The following is a 23,576-nucleotide window of genomic DNA, read 5'->3' as shown; positions in this document are numbered from 1 at the left end:
TTCGTTTGTGAATTATAGATAATTCTTGATGTGCAGGGTAAGAAAATCTGCTAGTTGTTTGAACTTGAAGTATTTTGATTCCTGGAGTAGTTTTTATCTTTTTCTGTCTTATAAATTTTTATAATATCAGTAGACCTCTGATTTGCTTTTTGTTTGCCGACACGTATCATTTTTCTGGGCCCAGGCTGAGGGTGACATCCTTGATGGTTTTTTGTTTGTTTGTTTTTACCGTAGTCTGGAAGGCTTGTCAGTGGTCAGACTGTTGTGGGATACAGGGAGGACCACTCCAGAGGTTCTTGTCTTTGCTGGGCTTAGGAATAAGCTCATGAGACATGGATAGTGCACACACAGGTAAATTTATTAGGAAAAAAAAAGGCTGCAGCTAGAGAAGTGCAGTGGAGCCCAGAAACCGGTGGGTCCCTGCTGAGATGAAGGCTGGGGCTTTTTATGGATGCTTTAACTCTGGGTTAGGGTAAGGGTTAAGTTGGTTCTTTCCATTGGTTGTGGATTCGTGCGTGTGGGCTCCCTTCGATGAGCTGATCTGTTTGCCCCTTACTGGGGGCGGGGAACAACCTTGAGAGCATCTTGTCTATCAGTCCCATGGCAGATTTATGAGACCATGTAGCTCCTTCTCAGGCTGCAGGGCTCATAGTGCTCTCCATGGGGGATGGGATACTGACTCACTCATCTGTCCCTTAGGTCCCCAGACCCAACAAGGCTGTTTGGACACTACTGGGAACCCACCATTCTGACCTTACTAGATGGAATGAATATCTTCATGATTTTTATCTATGAATTTAGTATAAAACACTGTGGGAAGAATTAAGAGGACAGCTAGCTGAGATTTTATGAGACAAGGTGTACCGAAGTCAGTAGACATTAGAACTAATTTTAAAAGAGGGAGGAAAAGTTAGCCAGGCAAAGTTAGAAAGACAGTGGAGGTGACAAACAGCATATGACCTAAGAAGAAAGGGAAGTATATGTGATGGCATAAGAGAAAATGCCATGTTTGAGCCACTACAAGAGATTCAGCATGAATTTTTAAAAAAAATTTATTGAAGTGTAGTTTATGTACAACAGAATGTGTCCCTTGAAGGTACACAACTGAGTAAGTTTTGATCCATGTATTCACCTCAGAAGTAACTCCTGGAATCGAGATAACAGAGCTTTGTTGTCTCCTAGTGTCCCTTGTACTCCATCCTTCCCTCCATTTCTAGCCCCAGGACAACAGTGATCTGCTTTCTGTCTCTGTGGATTGGTTTGCCTTTTCTAGATTTTTATGTGAATGAGATCACAGAAAATTGACAGGTTTCCATCTGGCTTCTTTCACTTAGCAAAATGATTTTGAGATGTATTCATTTTGTTACATAAACCCACAAATTGTTTCCTTTTATTGCTGAGTAGTGATCCTTTGTGTAGATATTCCACATTTTGTTTCTCAAGTCAGTTTCTTTCCATTTTTGAGCAATTATAAATAACACTGGTATGAACATTCATGTAGAATCTTTGTGGGTACACATATTTTCATTTCTCTTGGAAAAATACCTAAAAGTAGAATGGCTAGGTAATATTTTGTTAAGTGTTTAACTTTTTAAGAAACGGCCAAAATTATTCCAAAGTGGTTATACCTTTTTATTTACCCATAAAAAATGTATAAGACCTCTAGTTTTTCCAAATTCTCTTTAATACATGGTGGTGGTTGTGTTTTATTATAGCCATCCTAGACAGTACATGCTAGTTGTTTTAGAATTAATTTTATTTTTTACACATATTTATGAAGTAAAATATCATATTTGGATTATATATACATTGGGTCATGATCAACTCATGGTGATTACCATATCTAGCACCTTAAGTATTTATAGTTTTCTTATGATGAGTATATTCATCCATCACCCTGTCTTCTAAATATTTTGACATATATAGTGCATTATTATAGTACCTGGAATATAGGAGGCACTCAGTGAGTATTTGTCAAAGGATGAATGCAAGGGAGGGAGGGAAAAGAATCTGATAAAGCATTAGCCACATTCAATATAGTCAGGGAGTAGTATGAGAAGAAATTCCAGGAGAAAGTAAATAATGTCTGATATTATTGACAACTTGTTATGTTCATGAAGTGCCTATCTATTCCTACTTGCATTGCATCATTTAATCTGCACAATAGTTCTGAGTTAGGTATTATTCCCATTTTACAGATACAAAACCTGAACATTGGTTCGTATCCCACCACTGCCACCAATAAATAAATAAATAAGTAAATCTGAACATTAGGAAAGTTAAGAAACAAAGTGACTTCACTAGTGATTTTAATGAGGTGAGTTTGGGCTAAGTTTTGAGAGAAACAATTCTAGCTCCAGAAGAGAAGTCTGGACTTCAGTTACAGATTTTGGAATCACTTGTAAAAAGGCATTTACTAAAATATATGAATGGAAGTGTTCACTCAAGAAGAGTGATTATAGAATGAAAATAAAGGTCTGTGGGAAGAGAGTCCTTGAGAGGAAATTGATAAGAAAGTTGTGGAAGGAAGCCAAAAAGAAAGTCATGTCCCCAAATATAAGGGACAAGAAGGGCTCAGACAGGGGAGGGAGTGGCCCATATCTCACAGGCAGAAGAAAAGACTTCAGAGATAAGGACTAAATATGGTCCATATTTATCATGGACTCAGCAACTAGAAGGTCAGTGGGACTATGGCTGGTTTGGACAGAATCAGATTAGAAGCCACCAACAAATGAATAGAAAAAGATAGAACCATAAGAAGTATAAACCTTTGTTCATGATGATGAACAAAATGAGAATTACCCAGAAATGCAGCAATGGGTCATCAGTATTGTTCTAAGAAGGAAAATAGGCTGTGTACGGTAGTGTAGGTCTGTAATTCCAGCTGCTGGGAGGCAGAGATAGGAGGATCCAGGTTCAAGGCTAGTCTAAGAAAAAAAAAAAGAAAAAAGTTAGTGAAACCCTAACTCAAAAACAAGCTTGATATGGTGCCACACAGTTGTATTCCCAGCTATTTGGAAGGTGGAGATAGGATCTAGGTCCCAAGCTTGGCTAGGCAAAATCATGAGACCCTATCAAAAGGAAACTAAATCAAAAGAAGGGGAGAAGGGATGGCAGGGTGGATCAAGTCGTAGAGTGCTTGTCTAGCAAGTGCGAGGCCCTGAGTTTAAGCCCCAATACTGTTTAAAAAATGGAAAATATTTGAGCATACTTATGGAAAAATATTAAGGCCATTGGAGTGGAAAAGGAGGTTGAAGTGTCAGGAGAGAGAACGGAAATACTGATGATGAGGCTCTTACCTACAGCAATGCTAGTCAAACTGGTCAGTACATCCACAGCAGCCTGTGAACTGTGAGTTCCTTGTTTAGAAATTTTTAAAGCAATTTGACTTGAGTCATTTGATAACTGTTGAGTCTAAATTTGTGTTTTTTATGTCCTTTCATCACTGTTGTTTTTTAATGATTCACTTTTATCATGCTTTACAAAAATATTGGCTCTCAGTGGATTGCATATTTTTTTAAAAGATCCTTTGTCACAGTTTTAGAAGTGTTAGGCGTTACATTAGAGCAGAGATGCCAAAGTGAAATGCATAAAATGATTCCTAGTGGTACAGGACTATGAAATCAGACTATCTGTATGATGGAGGGGAAGGGAAGAAGGGACAGAGCATGGGGCGCGGGATATATTAAGCCCTATTATTGTTGTTTAATGGATAATGGATAGAATAACTTTGGGCTGTCCCTTCATCTGCATGCACAATGGCTACTTCATGAATAGGAATTCTAAGGAAAGAGTAGTTGTTCTACTAAGATGAGGAATTGCAATGATGTCTTCAGTGGGTCTTTAGGATTTAGCATACTTCAACATGCTGTAGTTTTTGTGTCCTGGTTAAGAGAACTTATGCATTGTCTTACCTAGTTTTTTTTTATTCATTTATTCACATGTGCATACATTGTTTGGGCTATTTCTCCCCCTATCCCCCACCCCCTCCCTCTCCCCCCCACCCCCCTCGCTTCCAGGCAGAACTTATTCTACCCTTAACTCTAATTTTGTTGAAGAGAAAACATAAGCAATAATAAAAAAGACAAAGCGTTTTTGCTAGTTGAGATTAGGATAACTGTATAGAGAGATTCCTAGTATTGCTTCCGTGTACTAATGTGTTACATCCCAAGTTGATTCATCTCTAACTGACCTTTTCTCTAGTTCCTGATCCCCTTCTCATGTTGATTTCTGTCACTTTAAGGTTTCTGTATTAGTTCTTCTGCAGTAGGGACATCAAATACTTACCTAGTTTTTTTTTTTTTTTTTGTATTTGTGATGCTGGGAATCAAACCCAGGGCCTCATGCATGCTAGGCAAGTCCTCTACCACCTCTGCCCCATCTTATCTAGTTTTAACCCCACCTCACAAAATGGAAAAGTAGATGAAAAGATTTGTTCAAATAGTACAAATGAATGTAAAACTAATAAAAATATGCAAGTGAACAGGGAAGTGACAAGGACACTGTTGTTCAACTATTAGTAAAAACTCATTATAACTGCAACAATGTGCTGGTTCAGTCTGACAAGAAGGTAGCCAAAACATTATAAGGAGGTTTCTTTGACATAGGATATATAGTCAATATGATTGATGCCCTAAGTATATATTATATATGGAGATAATAATTAAATTGGCTGATCATAATTGACAAGACATTAAAAGAAAACCTAAATGTCAAGAAAGTGAAAACAAATGTCCATAATTTTTTACAAGGTTTAAATCATTTGATCCTATTCCAGTATACCTTAAATAATTTCACTAAAGTTAGTGATATTTAGAAATTTGTTTAGTCATTTCTTACAAGTAAGATAAAAACCCACAAATTACTAGGGAAAAACCGATTCTTCCCTCCATTGTAAAATTGGCTAAAATGTAAAATGCATTGTTTAGTAAACAAGTGCTATTTTAAGAGACATAAGAAACAAGTCTTAGAAAAAGTCTATGAAAACCAGGAGCAGAGTTATTACACACACACACACACATACATGCACATATTTTTACCAACAGCAAATTATCAAAATCGTCACCATAATTGTTGTAAGACACTTCAAAACCCTATCCCTTGACTAACAGAATAATTAAACATAAAGTGTCAAAATCAACTATTTCAGGACTCTGGAATATATTTCAAACTTCACAACAATCTTGGGAAGCACTTAATAAAGAAAGAAGCTGTGGAAGTTTGGTAAGAGAACTTATTATTATTATTATTTTGGAGATGGGGCTTTACTATGTAGCCCAGGGCTTTTCTCAAGTTTGCAATCCTCTTGCCTCAGCCTCCTAAGTGCTGGAATTATGGCTGTGCACCACCATATCCTCCTGCTGAGAACTGAGAATTTAACTTGCCATTTTCCACTCTTACCAGCTCAGTGGTGGCCATGAAAAGAGCAACCCACATACCTGGCGTAGCTTTGTACTACTAGAGGGCAAAATAGAGACCATACTTACTCTCATACAATGTGCCTGTGACCAAAGACCAAATCAATCAAAGACTTAAATGTAAGCACACAATGCTAACAGAAATAAGCAAGAGACAGGAAAAAATAATCCTACATGACTCACTTATATGTATCTAAAAGTGTTAAGTACATAGAGACAGAGTAAAATGGTGGTTACTTAGTACATGATTGTATTTTTATGAAATGTCCACAGTAGGTAAATCCATACAGACAGAAAGAAGATTAATGGTTGCCAGGGTCTGGGAAGTGGGGGTAAAGAGAAATGCCTGGTTGGGTCAAGGGCTTCCTTTTAGGTTGATGCAAGTTGATGGTGATGGTCGTACAATATTGTGGATGTTCTGAAGGACACAGACTTGTAAACTTTAAAGTGTAGAATTTTATGTTAAGTGAATTTTACCACAATAACAATTTTTAAAAACAGAATGAGGAAACAAACACAGTAAAGTGTTAACATTTGGGGAACTGGTAGAATATGGGAACTGTTTGTATAACAGATGATGTCAGTGCTTTCAAATATCCCTTCCAGCCCCACTGTTGCCCACTGTAAGCATCCACAATACTCAAACTAGCAAAAACAGAATAAAAAACTGTGGCTAGAGTATTGGATTTGTTTTATGGGTGGAGAGAATGAGACACATGAGTCATTTTCATTTCTATTAATATTATTTTAGGAGTTTGAGATGCAGAGGCCACTTTACTTTTTTTAAGGATATTGAATTTAACATAGAAGCATCTTTGAGATATGAAAGAATCTTGAGAGCTTGTTTGGAGGTTCTAGCAGGGGAGCGCAGCTACTCGTATACCCTTGACCGAAGAACGGCCCTCCTCTATCGGGGATGGTCGTCCTCTTCGACCGAGCGCACAGCTTCGGGAGGGACGCACATGGAGCAGTGAGGGAGGAAGGGGACACCCGCCTAGCCAGCCAGATCAGCCGAATCAACCCTGGCGATCAATGGGGTGACAGATGTCGCAGCCAGATCGCCCTCACATCCGATATGAAAGAATCTTGTACAGTAACAAATAAGTGTATATGTTCTAGGGATGATAATCATCTCACCTTATCTTGCCACTCCCACAGAAATGAAAGCCTCTAGTGGCTAGACATAAATATTCTAGAATGGTTTTATTAGCCATGCAATAATTTCTTAGCATTTATTTACACCTAACATTTAAGACAAAGAAAAATTCACATCCCTGATCTAACTCAAAGAAATCAAAATATTTTGTTTACCAGCATCCTTTCATTCTTAACAAGAATTTCACTTTACTTTGAAAAAATGATCTCAATCAACATTATTCAGCATTGATTATATTCATAAGAATTTATTAGATGACGAAAGGAAGGGCCCTGCATCAAAAACTTTAGGTACTCACAGGAACAATGATTTAAATGCTATCATAAACCAGGAAAAAAAAGAAAAAAATTTCTAGAGATGTTAGTAAAATTTTAGGAGGACAATACATTTTACCTACTCTTAGGGGATGGGGAAAACATTTTATAGACCTCAGAGAGAAAGAATGTTTCTTGAAGGTAGAGAAGGTATACTAGTTAGGCTTTCTTGTCACTGTGACAGAATAGCTGACATAAACAACATAAGGGAGGATGGGTTTATTTTATTAGTGGTTTCAGAAGTTTCAGTCTAGCGTGATGGGAGGGCGTGGTGGAGCAGAGCAATTCACATTATGGCAGCCAGGAAGCAGAGAGAGTGACAACAGGAAGGGGCTAGGACAAGATATATCCCCCAACAACATGCCTGCATTCTTCCAACCAGGCCCCACCTTCCACACTTCCACCAACTCCCAATAGTCTACTCAGATTTTGAATCCATCCATAGATTAAACTATCAATTAAAACAGAGCCCTCCTGACCTAATCATTCCTGGAAATGCCCTCACAGACACTCCCAGAGAGCTGCTTCACTAATCGCCTAGGCATCCTCAGTCCAATCATGTTGACAATCAAGATTGTCACAGAAGGGAAGAGAGAAACAGAATTCAGAAGGGCACTCTAGGCAAAGGAATAGGAGATAGACAATCAGTGATTAAGGCAGGACATGGAATATTCTGGAAATGAATGAACAAGGGATGAAGAGTAGGTTTCTGTGAGGACTTGAAGGAGATAGAGAGGTGAAGTTAGGGAGATGGTATGGAGAAAATGGAGAAAAGGGTCATGTAGGTAGTATTTTGTGCTCTACTTTCCAGAGAAGCAGAGACTAAAGAATAGAGGAATACTTTTGTGGCCACCTTAAAGCTATACAAGGAATTCCCACCCACAATTTATTCATATGTGAAGACCAATAATGCCCTGCCTCATATACCCCAAGACAGCATGGAAAAATTTATTACATTATCAGAAGAGCAAGATGGCTCCGAAACAGGTCTAAAAATGGTTTTTAATGGTGGTTAGTGAGTGAAGCCAGGTTAGAACTTCCCATAAGTAGGAAGGAGTATGGGGCTTTTGTTGTTTTGTTTTGTTGCTGTACTGGGGATTGAACTCAGGGCCTCACCCTTGCTAGGAAAGCACTCTACTACTTGAGGTGCGCCCTCGTTCCTTTTGTTTTTTGTTTGGTTTTTGTGAGAAAGGGTCTTGTGCTTTTGCTAGGCTAGCCTCAGACCACAATCCTTCTACCTCCACCTTCTGAGTAACTGGGATTTTCAGGAATACATCACCACAACTGGCTAAGTTTGTATATTTCAAATTTCTCAGTGGCACCAAAGGAGGGAGCACCCAGGCTTGCTTATTAGCTTGACCACTTTAGGGACAGAAGATGGGTATGTTAGTCAGCTTTACATTGCTGTGACCAAAATACCTGAGAGAACAACTTAAAAGGAAGAAGATTTATTTTGGCTCACAGTTTTGGTGGTTTCAGCCCATAGTCCTTGGCTCCGTTGATTCTGGGCCTATAGTGTGGCAAAACATCATAGCAGGGGACACATATGGTGGAGGCTACTCACCTCATGGTGGAAAGGAATCAGAAAGTGAAGAAGGGGCTGGGAAGCAGGTATAACCTTCAAAGGCACACACCCAGGCACCTACTTCCTATGGACAGGCTGCACCTCCACATTCAAGCCAAAAAAATGGAGTCAAACTCTTTATTATCCTAGCACAGATTTGGGAAAATTTTAAAAATAGAAACTGAGTGGTAGTAAGAAAATAACTTAAGAAAAAAGATGAGAATAAATGAGAGACAACAGTAGGAAGCCATGGCAAATACAAAGGCAAAAGAAAATTAGCACCCGAGCTATGGCACTGACAATAAGGGTGAACTGGAGAATATGTTTGAGGAAAAAATTGAGATTTGGTTCCCAAATGAGTGAGAGAAGCTATCCAAGTGTAACTTTGAGAGCTGGGTGAGTAATTAGAAAAGCAGTGACAACTAAGGATGTATGGGAGAAGGGGCAGGTGGTGAGGGGGAGACAGTTATTTCAGTTCTGAACGTGTGTTTGACATGGCCTAGAGCCACCTTGTCCTTTGAGTAATGAACCATAGTGGTTCTAGACATTTTTTCAACATCAACTTGAGTGAAGGTGGTCATATATTGTAATGCTACCAAAGCCCTTCTGTGAAATCCAGTTGAATGTGATTGCCTTTTTGTTTTCTAAGGAAGTTTTATTATTTCTTTCCCTATTACAAAAGTAATATGTGTTCCATGTGAGTAATTATAAAATATAGACACGTGGAAAGAAGAATATATAAATGACTGATAGACCCTTCACAGAGGAGTGATAACTAGTACCCTATTATTGTATTATCACCAAAGAGTAACCTAGGTGCCCCAATATGAGAAAAATTGCCTAGAAAATCAAGAAAAAGCTTCAGAAAGAAAGTAATGTTGAACTGAATCATCAAAGATTTTGAGATTATTTGCTGGCTATACATGGGGAAAAGATTGGCTGAAAATGGAAGTGCAGGAAAAGAAGTAAAGGTGCACATTTTAAAGTTGATATCACACACTTCATCATGTTTTATAACCTGATGTTTCAACTTAATATATTATGAGCACAAGTTGTAAGTGATGTTTTTGTAGTGAAATCTATCCATAGGATATTATATATAAATATAAATATATATACATATATATTTCCTTTAGGAAAGACTAATTTAGCTATCTTTTTGTAGTGAAAGTAATCATAAAGTTTATTAGGAAAAGAATACACTTTCAATAGCCTGAAAGTGGATTGTCTCACAAAGGGAGATCGAAAACAATCAAATTTAGTTATTTTTGAAGCTACTTTCTCAGATTGTTGATTTGGAAATGTAAACCAGCCTATTGTGACCAATTCAAACTGTCTCTTTCTGAGGAGTGGGCTTGCTGGCTTCCCTACTGACCCAGGCCTGAGATCAAGTGTGGTTACTTGAAGAATTATTTTCCCTTCATCTGTGAAAATTCTTCTCTGACATGTTGATATTTATTACAAAGACAAAATCTTTGTAAATAAAAATTAGAATTCCCTAGGACAATGGTAACTGCAGTTTTTAAAAAAATAGTTTGAACATATTGTGGTAGGGTAATTGTCAAACTGAGAGGCCTCAAGGGTAGCTGCTCTTGTAGGTCAAGAAATGGTGCAAGAGCCAGGTACCAGGGCTCACATCTGTAATCCTAGCTACTAGGGCGGCTGAGCAAGGAGGATCAAAGTTTGAGGCCAGTCAGGGCAAAAAGTTCACAAGACCCCCATCTCAATCAATAGCTGTGCACTGTGGTGCTCACCTGTCATTCCAAGCTACGTGGAAGGCTGAGATAAGGAGGATCAATGTCCCAGGCCAGACTGGGCAAAAGTTTGTGAGACCCTATCTCAATGGAAAAAAGCTAGACATGGTGCCATACCCCTGTCATCCTTGGAACAGTGGGAAGCATAAAATAGGAGGACATGGTACAAGTCAGCCTGGGCAAAGAGTGAGACCCTATCTTCAAAATAACCAGAGCAAGCAGGACTGAGGGCATGGCTCAAGCTACAGAGCACCTGCCTACCAAGCTTGAATCCCTATGTTCAAACCCCAGTACCGCCATTAAAAAATGTAGAAAAAATTTTATGTAGAGTACTCTGTTGGATTCTTCAGCTATCTTCATTGGAAAAATTCTGTTGCTGATTAGATGTGATTAATTTCCTGTTCAGTGATTTTGACATTTTGTTTGTATTATGGGTAAAGCATCTCAGAATAATCTATATTTTCAGACTCTAGAATTAAAGTAAGGAGATTTTAGATGTGACTATAGCCACTCTTTCTCTCACTTTCTGGCCAAATAGTCTGGAGAAGGTTGGTCTCACTTTCCAAGTTCAGTTTTCATAAAATGATATTTTCAAAATGTAGTGATGGCTCCTTTTAATTGAAGATCTATCTTTGGGCTTCCTGTTTTACTTGCCACTATGAATTAATTGTAGGAGTACTTTTTCTCTGCAATGTAGTAAATTGCCTTTTCTTAAGAAATTAATCTTCATTTGAGGCTCTCTATAACTTAGATTCTTCCCATCTGACTTATTTTATGGGAATCACTTTTGGAAATTACATGATGAAGTGTATTTCAAACCACCAAGTTATTTATCATAGACTTGTTTTAATGCACTAAATCCTTAGGAGGAATTTCAATTGCAATGGAAGAAATACTCTGCATACTCCAAAATACTGAGAGCCAGGGGATTCCTGTGGTTCCACAATTAAGTAGTGTTTATCAGTTATCTGTTGCCACAAGAATATTGGGCAATAAACTAACAAACCTTAATATGAAAGAAAAAGAGCCAGAGTTTCACTTCCAGCTTAATAGTGTGAGATGCTCTGCAACCAATTCCCTAGAAAATTGTTATAAATTATTTTTAAACAGCCATTTAAAATCTCTGAAAATGCTCCTAGAGGCATATGGCAAAGGAAGAGATATTTATTCAGGGAAACCCATTTAAACTTAATGAGAACAATTAGAGTCTGTGGTATTTGAAGTGAACTGAGACCTTGTCTATCATTCTCCCTTCCCAGCTTGCTGAAATGGAGTCTCCACCCAGGACTGATACAACAAAGAATGGAGAAATCCCTTTCTCTCCAATTCTGATTCCAAGGGCTATTTTTAGGGGAGGTGCAAAACACCAGCATTTTCCATCCTGCCCCCAGCCACCTGTTGCAATGCCTAATTTCTGGACAAGTGTGGCCAAGAGATTGGGGCTTGATTCTTTCTCCCAGCCTCCACTCATTGATTGTAAGAGCTACCCTGGCTGTAGCATCATTGAGTATACTGGGGCCTGGTCATCCTTGCAAGGATCCTAATCCATGTGTGATGCATTCTAAGGGAGACAAGCTAACAAGATCCCAAGCTATGCCCTCCTTGTACAAGTGCTCAGCCTCTATGCTAGAGGTGTCACTGAAATTGTTGTACCATCATCCTCTCTCCTAAATGAAGTGCCATAGTTTAGACATTTTGCCCTAGGGGAGAAGCAGGCTATAAAACAGAATTATGAATTCTGCCCAAAGGAACTGACTTAATTTGCAACAAAGTGTAGAGAAATTCAAGTTTAAGGGTGTTCACAAAACCTGTGGAAGTTGTGATGAAAGGCAATTGGGGAAAGTTTGGTATATTAATTGGCAATGTAGACAAACTGTGGACTGGCTAATTTGTTGGAGGAAAGCTGGGAAAGAGACAGCTGGAGAAGTACTGCTGGGAACAAAATAAATTTTACACATCGACATAGGAAACTAATCCTTTAAAAGAGCCCAGATTGGTTTGGTTAAGTCTATGGAACAGTTTGTTCCCCCAGGACATTGTTAAAAACAATAAATCAATGATCCAGAGCCAGTAATAAGGGGAGTTTAACAGCTAGGTTTGGTCAGGGGAAGAGACAAAGAGAGCTATGTCAAAACTAGTATCATCCCAGGGTACTGTGGTCATACCAAATCTGCACTTCATGAGGAATAACATCCAAAGTTTTACATTGCCTAGGGGGTGAGATAGACTTCACTAAAATAATCCAGTGGGTCATGAATAAAATAAATGGGCAAGTAATAACAAGCATTTGAGGGGGGAGCTCAATACCAAGACTTGAGACAATGAATTATCTGGTTTCCAGTTTCCAACAAAAGAATTACGAGACATTCAAAGAAACAAGAAAGTATGACTCACATACATCAGAAAAAAGAAAGCAGACAACAGAAACTGCTTGTGAGAACAACCAGATATAGAATTTAACAAAGACTTCAAAGTTGTGATTATAAATATCTTCAAAGGACTAATGGAAATGGTGAACAAAGAAGTAAAGGAAGGTGTGATGATAGTAACATATGAAATAGAGATTACTAGCAAACAAATTATAAGAAGGAACCAGATGGAAATCCTGGAGTTGAAAATTATAATAACTGAAACCAGAGTTTTAGGCCCCAAACCCAAACTCAAGGGCTTCCACATGGCAGGTCTGGCCATTTGCCCCAATATGCCGAATAAAGAGAGGAGTAATGGTGAAGTGGAGATTTATTATACTGCGTGGGCAGCCGTGGGAAGAGGCAAAGTAAGCACTTTAACCTACCTTCAGCCATTTTTGGGGATACAGACGTGAGCTTAAGGTTTCAATAGACAAAGAATTAGGGCAGGGGGTGAAAAGGTATGCATAGTTAAGCAGTCCCCTTCAAAAGTGTGGCCTAGTTGGTCATTATCTCAGTTTTGGTTTGGAGGAGAGATTATCACTGTCTTAATTTGGGAGCAATCCAGTCAGAATAAACAAGTCATTGTTGCCTGGTAGGTGGTCTGTTCTGAGGAGGCTCTGCTGTCACTTTGCTTGGAGGCAATTTTCTCCAGTCCTCTTCCTATACATGTTACAGGGTCAGTCCTGTCCTTCTGGGATTCTAAGGTGATGGCAAAATGAATGGCTCAGAACAAGGACAGATAGAAAATGGAAATGGAGATGCCAAGCTTTTCTCCTGCTTTTAGTTAATTCACAAGCACAAGTAAGAAGTCAGTGCTTTTCAGCAGAAGCAGTTTAAGTACCTGTTACAAAATGAAAAGTTCAACAGAGGATTGATCAGTACAATTGAATGGTGGAAGAAATAACCAGTGAATTTGATAATAGGTCAATTGAGATTACTCAGTTTAAGAAGCAGAAAGAAAAAGAATGAAGAAAAGTGGAGAAAGTTCTTCAGACTAAAGCAAGTGACTCCAAACAATAATTCAAATCCATTCTAAAATATAAATAAGAGAAAGAACACTGGCAAAGATAATTCTTCAATTATGAAAGATAATATAAATATATATTTATTTTCCTTTCTTAACTAATTTTAAAACTATATAAAACAATATGTATATAATATATTGTACATATAATATATAGAAATACAGTATGTTTTCCTATAACAGCACAAAGAGTGTGGGTAGGTGCAAAGCTGTACTGAATTAAGAAAATGACTGCAGATGGTAGCTGGAATCCACAGGAACAAATGAAGATAATTAGAAATGACAAGAAGGCTAATATAACAAAATCTGTAAATAAGAGTTTGCTCTTCTCAGCTTCTTTACAATATCTAATATATAAGATAATACATAAGATTATCTGTATATATTATATATATAATATATATATATATACTATATATGTATGTGTTACCAGATGGATAGTCTAGTCTCTGGGACACTCTAGTCAGAAGACACCTAGGTTCTTACATCCTGCATGGAAAGAATTCAAGCATGACATGGAAATGTAGTAACATTTATTAAGTGAGGGAAAGTTATCAATAGAGAAACAGTGATGGCCCTGGCCAGGTGGGGTAGAAGAATGCAAGAGGTGGGGGGAATCTGGTGGTCTTTGTGTAAAGGGCTAGGGTGATTGACAGATTTGATTTACTCTGCTCATGCATTTAAGCTATAGCTCTTAGATATTTTGGTTACATGCATGAAGTGTGATCAATATTCATGTTTTAAGCAAAGGGCTTTCACCTGAGAGATAACCTGGGCAGGGCAGAATTGCCTCAAGGCTTCCTATCTTATAGCTGCAGGGGATTTACAATTGAAAAGGGCTCTGCAACTGATAAGATTTTACAGTTGCCACTAAGAAAAGTTACTTGGTGCCTGAGAGTCCCAATAACTTTTTCCCTCCTATTTTCTGGCCTGCCTCATATGTATATGAATGTATAGTGTGTATATGCATATCATATATATAGTAATTATGTCAGTGTATTGTTGGGTTTGTAGAATCCATTGATTTAATATGTATAACAATAGGGGGAGTGAATACAGCTATATAGAAGTAATGCCTTTGTACCTCAGGAGAATTAAGTTAGCATAAATTTGAAGCTGCTTCTGACAAGATATGATAAGCCCTAGAGAAACCACTAAGGAAATAACTCAAGAAAATATAGTGAAAAAATTTAAGAAATCGATGCTCCTTAAGAAAATATACACTTAATACAAAAGGAAATAGTAAAGGAGGCATATAGAAACATAAAGAACATCTGAGATATAGAAAAACAAGTGTAAAATGGCAGAGATTAACTATATCACTAATAACACTAAATGCAAATAGATTAAACAATTCAAACAAAAGGAACATTGAATTACGGTGCAAGATCCAATATAGATGTTGTCTATAGGAGACATACTTTAGATTCACAGATCAAAATTAATGGAAAGTAAAAGGATGACGTTGTTCCTGGAAAGTCAGTCCCCTAAACACAATGCCTATTCACAAATAAAGAGAGCAGGGTTTTGAGGAAAAGGAAATAAGGTTTATTATTCATCAGATGAAGAAGAGGACATCTGTCAAAGCTCTGTCGTTCCCTTCTGAGAGAAAATGTCCAGTATTTAAGGGGAAGCTTAGGGGCTCAGTTTGGAGTAGGTGAAGGAGTACATGTTCCAGAACAGCTATTTTGGCCTAGGCTCTTGACTCCCAGTTTACTGGTGCCACATCCCCAAAGCTGTGTCTTGCTTGACAGAGGCTTACACCTTCTCCTCTGCAGCCAAAGAGAGACAAGGGGAGAAGGTTTCCTGGTTTAGTTGAAGAATAATGTGTTAACCTTGGGCTCCCCAGCATGCAGACACAGAGAAAGGGAAAACTGTCAGTTTGAATAACAAGCACAGCAAAATGGCCAGCACGCCCGGTTACATTTTCCCCACTGTCAATTTGTTTCTTCCATTTCTATGGAAAAGGGGTATCACAAACACCTAACTGCTTCCTGCCTTTAGTTAATTCGTGGGCCCAAATAAGAAATCCAAAGCAGCTTTGAAGTACCTGCTATAGCATAAGATCAAACAGGCAAACAGCAACTGTAAAAAAGCTGGAGTAGGCTAGATTAATGTCAGAGAGAATTAATGTTAAAAGAAAAAAATGTGACTAGAGGAAAAGAGGGATATTATATAATTATAAGAGGCCAATTCATCAGGAAGGTAATCAAGATAGTGGTACAGGCATAGGCATAGTCATATTGATCAATTAAATAAAATCGACAGTACAGAAATAAAACCATATATCTGTGATCAGCTGTTATGGACAAAGATACCAAGACCATTCAATGGAGGAAGGAGTAGTCCTTTTAACAAATGGTGCTTGTACAACTGGATAACCACATACAAAAGAATGAATTTAAACCCTTAATCCAGTCTGTGTTCAAAAATTAATTCAAAGTGTATCAAAAACCTAAATGTAAGAGCTGAAAACCGTAAAACTTTTGGAATAAAACATAAGAGTAACTTTTCATGATTTTTTTTTCCGCAGTTGAGTCTTACATATAACCCTGAAAACATAAACATCGGATGAAAAAGTACACAAATTAGATTTTATTAAAATAAAAAACCTTTGTGTTTCAAAGGACACTGTTAAAAATGAAAAGACAATGCACACAATGAGGGAAAATATTTGCAAATAATTTAACTGATAAAGAACATGTATCTAGCACAAGGCCCTGAGTTCAAATCCCCGAACCACCAGAAAAAAAACAAAATTGTATCTAAAATATAGAACTCTCACAGTGCAAAAAAAGACAAGCGATCTGAACAGAAATTCTCTTTTCTCCCTCCCTCCTCTTCCTTCCTTCTGTCCTTACTTCTTTTTCTTTCTTTCTCTCTTTCTTTCTCTTTCCTTCTTTTTCTCTTTCTTTGTTTCTCTCTTCTCTCTCTCTCGGGGTTGAGCCCAAGGCTTCACATATGCACTAAGCACTTTATCTACCCATGAGCTATACCCCCAGTCCCTATGTACACATTTTTCCAAAGAAGACATGCCCCGGACAAGGGAAAGATGCTCAACATCATCAGTAGTTAGGGAAATGCAAGTAACACTCACAATGAGATCCAATTTCATACCACTATGATGGTATTAATATGAAGGAAAGCTGAAAATAAGTGCTAGTGATGATACAGAAAAATCAGACCCCTCATATTTTGCTAGTGGAAATTTAAAAATGTGTGTCCACTTGAGAATATATTTTGGCAGTTCTTCATATGGTTAAAAATACAGTTACCATATGACATAGCAATTCCACTTATATACTCAAGAGGAATGAAAATGTATGTTCATGTGAGAACTTATACATGAGTGTTTATAGTGTTTATAGATGCATTATATATGATAGCTAAGAGGTAGAAGCAATCCAATATCGATCAGGTGAGGAATGGATAAACAAAATGTGCAGTGTGTATGCAGACAATGGAATATTCATCCACACAATAATGAATTACTGACATGCTACAGCAAGAATGAACCTTGAAAACCTGCTGAATGACTGAAGCCAGTCAAAAAACTGCATATCATATGATTTTATTCATATGAAATGTCTAGAATAGGCAATCCTACTGAGACAATAAGCAGATTACTAACTACTTAGGGCTATGGGAATGAGGGAGTAGAAGGTGATGACAAATAAGCACAAGATTTCATTTTTTTTAAGGTGGGACTGAAGTTTGAACTCAGGGCTTCACTCTTGCAAAGCTGACGCTCTACTGCTTGAGCTACACCTCCAATCCATTTTGCTCTGATCATTTTGGAGATGGGGGTCTTGCAAACTATTTGCACAGGCTGGCCTTGAACCTTGATCCTCCAGATTTGTCTCCTGTGTAGCTAGGATTGCATGCACCAGTGCCTGGCTCAAGGTTTCATTTTGTTGTGATGAAATTACTCAAAAATTTACTGTGATGGTTGCACATATCTGAATATGCTAAATCTATCAAATTGTACACTTGAAATAGGTGAATTATATGATATGTGAGTTATGTTTCCAAAAAAAGCCTTTATAAAAGCAAAAAAAAATCAGCCATTTATTTATCATGTTTCTGTGGGTTATCAATATGGACTTGACTGACTTCAATGGTATTTTTGGTCCCAGCTTGGATTCCTTGTATATTATTGGTTACCTAAATTTCCTTACATATCATCTGTTGCTATACACACTGCTGATCATTCCTGGGCTCACTTATATCAGGCCTTAGAAAGGACAACTGGACTGATTTGGGTCAGTTCCATGTAGTCTGTTGTGATGGTTAGTTTTAGATGTTGGCTTGATAGCACCTAGAGAACTGACAAAGCATCACTTGTGAGTATGTCTGTAAGTGTGTTTCTCAAGGAGGTTTGTATATGAATCAGTGTACTGAGTGAGGACGACCTGCCCAATACATGGGTAGGTACCATCCAGTCAGCTAGCTGCCTGACTAGAACAAACCAGAGAAAAGGATTTTCTCTGTTTCTCATCTGGAGCTGGGACACTGTCATTCTTGTGCCCTTGGACATCAGAAAACCAGGCTCTCCAGTCTTGAGGCTCTAGAACTTGACCAGTAGTCCCCAAACTGTCAGACCTTTGATCTCAGGCTGAGAGTTACACCCTCAGCTTTCCTAGTTCTGAGGCTTTTGGACTTGAACTGAGCCATAGTACCAGTATTCCAGGATCTCTAGCTTACAAATAGCATGCATGTCATGGAACTTCTCAGCCTCCATAGTTGCATGAGCCAATTCTCCTAGTAAATCCCCTCTCATATATATGTATACATATATACATATATATGCACACATGTATAGTTATACATATACACATGTACACATATATAATGTGTATATATACATATATACAATCCAGTCATAAAAAAGGATACACACATATACACATTCACAAACACACACACACACCCACACATACATATGGGCTTATGATTGTTGACATGATAAAAGTAGGTTTTTCAGGCAAGAGTAAAAAACCATAAAGTCTCATGAAGACCAGGCCTATTACTGCCCTACCGTCACATCCCGATTTGTTTCCCTAAGTAATTAGTGAGGCTAGCCCAGATTTAAGAGGTGAGGATATAGGCATTATGTTTTACGGGAGGCATTTTCAAAAGTGGAACACACAGAGTAGCTATAGAGAATGGGAGAATTGTGGCCATTTCTGCATATGAGCATTCATTCTGCACCTGTACCCTCTTAGAACCTTCTATTTGATCTTATTTAATCAAGGACATAAAAGTTAGATTTACATTCCTCTAGATTTGGGAGATAGGTTCATATACCAAGAAGTCCAGTAAAGTCAAGATTCTTCATTACTTGTGGTAGATGTAAGGTTTGGAGCATACTTACAAACTCTCATTTAAAACACCCTAATTACTTTAACAGTTTCAGAATTTGCCCATTATATCTTTCTGGAATGTTCTGTTACTATTTCTCTCACTCATTACCAGTTCACAGGCTTAATGTCACTTTCTCAGAAGATATTCTTTGAGTAACTCCTCTAAATGATAGCCCCACACTTGATCTTAAAGTAACTCAGTTTTTAAAATGTGGACAGGTGGTTCTTAATTAAGGATAATTTTTCCCCCAAGGGACATTTGACTATGTCTGGGGATACTTTTTAGCATCAGAAATGGAGGATGTTACTATTGTCTAGTGAATAGAGGCCAAGAACACTGCTATCCTATTATGCCAGGGACAGCTCTCCTGCCCCACAACAAATTATTATCCAGTCTAAAGTGTCAATAGCACTGGCGATAGTACATATTTGTTTGGGTATCTGTTTAACACCTATCTTTCCTACTAGACTGGATAACCCATAGGATGAGGTAATGCCTATTTCACTTAACATTTACTATCTTATATCTGACTTGGCACCTGATGCCAAGTAGCTGCACAATAAGTATTTGGGTATTGTTTTTGGTAGTACTGGGGTTTGAACTCAGGGCCTCATGTTTGCTAGGCAGGTGCTCTACCACTTGAGCCACTTCACCAGTAGTATTTGTTTACTAAAGAATGTAACCATGGACATGAGATAAGTGGAAAGGAAAAGCCTTTGTAAGGGGGATACATAAACATTTCTTGGTGTTCAATGTATTGTCAGTGTCCTGCCCATATATCTACCACCTGTAGCATTTAAGTGCATGTTTTCCTTATTTTCAAGTGCTAGATCACCCTGTATTTCTTCGTGTGAGGCCTTTTATTAGCTCACCAGAGCCCACTCTGCCCAAGCATATGACAGTCCAAAGTGGTAGGGCATTATGTAGAAAACAAGTGTGTTTTCTACAGTGGTCACTAAAGTTCTTCAGTGATATTGAGTTACTTAATAAACACTTTTTCTCTTTTCTCCCTCAATTCCTCACTTTCCTCCCAGAATTTCCTGGAAATATCTCATGTGGTAGGCTGAATAATGGCCCCCAAAGATACCTAGAGTCTAACTCCTTGCACCTGTAAATGTTACCTTACATGGCAAGAGAATTCACAGATATGACTAAGATTCTTGAGATAGGAGATTATTTTGTATAATCTGATCGAAGCTTACAATCACACAGTCCACATAAGAGAGAGGAAGAGATAGATTTGACATAGAAGAAGAAAAAGATCAAGATGCTATGCTGCTGGCTGTAAATATGAAGTAAGGGTCCACAACACAAAGAATGTACCTCTATGAGCTGGGAAGGGCAAGGAATAGATTCTCCTCTAGAGCCTCCAGAGAGAGCATGATACTGTGACACCTTGCTCTCAGCCTAGTGACACTGATTTGGGGATTCTGACCTTCAAATCTGTAAGAGTCTAAATGTGCATTGTCTTAAGGTACTACACTTGTGGTAATTCACTATAACATCCATAGGAACCTAACATATAGCTTTTAGTACCTGGAAGTGTGTTGCTGCTGTGAAAAGTGGAAGTGTAATGGGAATTGGATAATGGTTGAGTACAGCAGAGAACACCTAAACCATCATAAACAAATTATTATAGAAATGTGTATTGTTGGTAAACGCTTTGGAGGAAATTAGGAACAAAATATTGGAAACTGTAGAGGAGATTGGTGTCCTGCTCGTACTAGTGGGGAGAAATGTTAGCCGAATTCTGCTCTATAGTAATGTGAAAAGAATAACTTGTAAGTGATCAACTTGGATATTTAGCTGAGTAGATTTCCAGGCAAAATGTTGAAGGCATGACTTGTTTCTTTTCTTACTGGTTATAGTAAAATGTTAGAGGAAGGACATAGATTAAGGAAAGAACTGTTAATCAGAAAGGAACCAGGATTTGATGAGATGAGAAAGTCTCAGGCTATCCACATTGCGAAAGACATTCAAATTAGGGGATTTGCTATCAGGAAGGGTCCTTTGGAGATGAAATCAAGGGTGTGACTTTTGCTACTGCCCTTGAGGGAATCAAAAGATAAAAACCATTCAGTTGCACACAGAGTACTTTGAAGACATGTGGTGTGTGCTTCTCAGCTGAAGCAAGAAATAGAGATTGGATATTTCCATTAGGGATCTGTGAAGGAGCCTCTCATCTAATGGAATGAATTCCTGTCAGTTACATGGAAGACTTTTAAATTGTGGAGTATGTTGTATTAGTAGAAAAAAATGTCACCTTAGACTGAAAGTGACAGAGGATGAAATGAAAAAAAGGCTGTAGGACTCCCAAAATTTGACAGACTACTCAGATGTAACTTCATGTGGCCATTCAAAATAAAGGGTAGATGACTTCAAGGGCAGATCCTAGGGCCCAGAGGGCAGAGCTATGGTTCCAGGTAAAGTCATAGGATCAACAGGATTAGAGGGAGGAATCTCACACCACAGAAGATTATTGCCAGGTCAGAAACCTGGTGGAGTTTTCCTTAGTTGAGTTTTTAAATTGCTTGGATTGGAGTCTCCTTTTTTCCTTCTACTTTCTTTTGTTTTCTCTCATATGTGGGAGATACACACTATAGAAATACAAGCAATATTATGAAAAACGGGTTACACTAAGGGGAGGTCACTAATGGGAGAAGAAGGGTTAAAGAAGGAAGTTTAAAAGGTGAATTTGGTTGATGTACTTCCTGTACAATAACGAATATAGAAATTTTAAACCTGGCGAATTTACCATAAGAAGATGGCTAAGGTTGAAAGTAGAAAAATAAAGGGGATGAATCAATTAGGGTTATAATATATATATACATCGAAATGTCACAACTAAACTCCATGTATAGATATCTTAAACAAACAAAAATGCCTTTTTTCAAAAACAGAGATCAGGAAGGTCCTGTCTGGGGGTTGGTGCCAGTGGGAGGGGAGAATATAAGGAAAGGGTGTAGGAGGGTGAGTATGGTGGATATATTACATACTCACTATGAAAATGGAAAAATGAGCTCTGTTGAAACTATTCCAGGAATAGGGGGCAGGAGGGGATAAAGGAGAAAGATGGAGGGGGTGGATTCAGCCATGATAAACTGTAAGAACTTTTGTAAATGTCACAGTGTACCTCCAATACAACAATAATATAATTTTTAAAAAGTTATTTTCTCCCTTTTGGAATGGGAAAGGTATTGATTCTTAATGAACCAAAGCATAATGCAAAAATCAGAAACAAGATTAGCAGAGAGGAAAATTGAAATGAGAAAAAATAAGCAGTCTATCTTAGAACCTAGGAAGAATCATCTGGGCTTAAACTGAGCACAAGTTGTGCTTGTCATTATCTATATGGCTCTGACAAGGGAATGCATTGAGTATTTCATTGTTACTTCCAAAGTAGTTAAAACATTTTTTAAACACTTATGCATATATGGAATGAGCATGTGTTAAAAGAGAAAGATGTTATAACTGATTCAAAAGAGAATACAAAGAGTAGACACAGGAATATTGATCCTGCATATTTAAGTGAGCAAATAAAGGTAAAACTGGCTACAATACAGCATGAGGAGGGAAAAGGACTGTCAAACCTCTACTGGTAAATATATTTTCTATGTTTATTAGTGACCCATAACTAAACAAAAGGTTGTAAAAGATCTCAAAAAAGAACATAAGTCTCACATAACCTGGAGTGACATCCTACAGTTAGGGCAAATTGAAATAGACATTTAGTTCTATAATGTTAATTCAAATAGGAAGTTCTCAAAATCAGGGCCCAGTCATTAGAGTGACCAGGTTTCTGTGGTAGACATTTCTAGGCTGAGCCCTGATCGGTGCCCAGTGGGCACTGATGACATCACGAAGTCTATGATGTCACATAGGCACCTAGGAATACAAGGGACAGGACTGAGTACTGGCATCTTCACAGACCCAGTCCAGCTAGTGAATCAGGCAGCCATCATGTCAGGGAAAAAGAACCAAGAGAACTTTTACAAAGATGGCAGTCAACCTGAAAACCATTCTTCTAGACCTGATATACAGTTACCTGTGAGTTATATGTACCGCCTTCTGCAGGAGGAGCAGCAGTACACGCCATGCCTAGGTTCCACCACAACAGATTTCCTCCTTGCCATGCTCAACTACCTTACCGACTACATCCTGGAGCTCGTGGGCACTGAGGCCAGCAACAACAGTGAAGATGACAACAACCTACCAGATGGGGAGAGAGAAGGAGACAACAACTGTGAGCCCCCTCGCGTTTTCAAAGATGCATCCTCTCTGTTTGACAAGATGCCTAGACCCAGGAGGAATGGCTGAAGACTGGGTTGCAGAATCTGGTGGGAAGCCTCACAGATGAAGCCAAGAGCCACAACGTCTAATAGCAGAGGAGGCCCCGCTGTTGTCATCAACAAATGCTATTAAACTGTTTAAAGCAATGTCAGTGGTTTTGACTCCTCTCAGTTCGTTGTTTTGAGTGGACGGTGTCTATAAAATATCCAGGAGAATGGTTGGAGGGTTGGAAGCTGTGGTTAGCATGGGTGTTTGAATCAGGGTTTTCAGGTGAATGGTTTC

General features: G+C 38.3%; 2 protein-coding genes across 7 annotated transcripts in view; both read left to right on the top strand.

Annotated features, from left to right (window-relative positions):
* Nucleotides 1–23,576, top strand: part of Sytl5 (synaptotagmin like 5) — a 232,405-nt gene that overhangs the window by 79,672 nt on the left and 129,157 nt on the right. The window lies entirely within an intron of this gene.
* H2ap (H2A.P histone) lies at nt 22,414–23,531 on the top strand. The gene has a single exon (XM_074062223.1). It carries the CDS (start codon nt 22,872–22,874, stop codon nt 23,319–23,321), a length of 450 nt encoding a protein of 149 aa, XP_073918324.1. The 5' UTR covers nt 22,414–22,871; the 3' UTR covers nt 23,322–23,531.

This window comes from Castor canadensis, chromosome X (genome assembly GCF_047511655.1).
Source record: "Castor canadensis chromosome X, mCasCan1.hap1v2, whole genome shotgun sequence".
In the NCBI taxonomy this organism is placed as follows: domain Eukaryota; kingdom Metazoa; phylum Chordata; class Mammalia; order Rodentia; family Castoridae; genus Castor; species Castor canadensis.
Note: the sequence above shows the minus strand (reverse complement) of the source record. Positions and strands in the feature narration are given on the sequence as shown.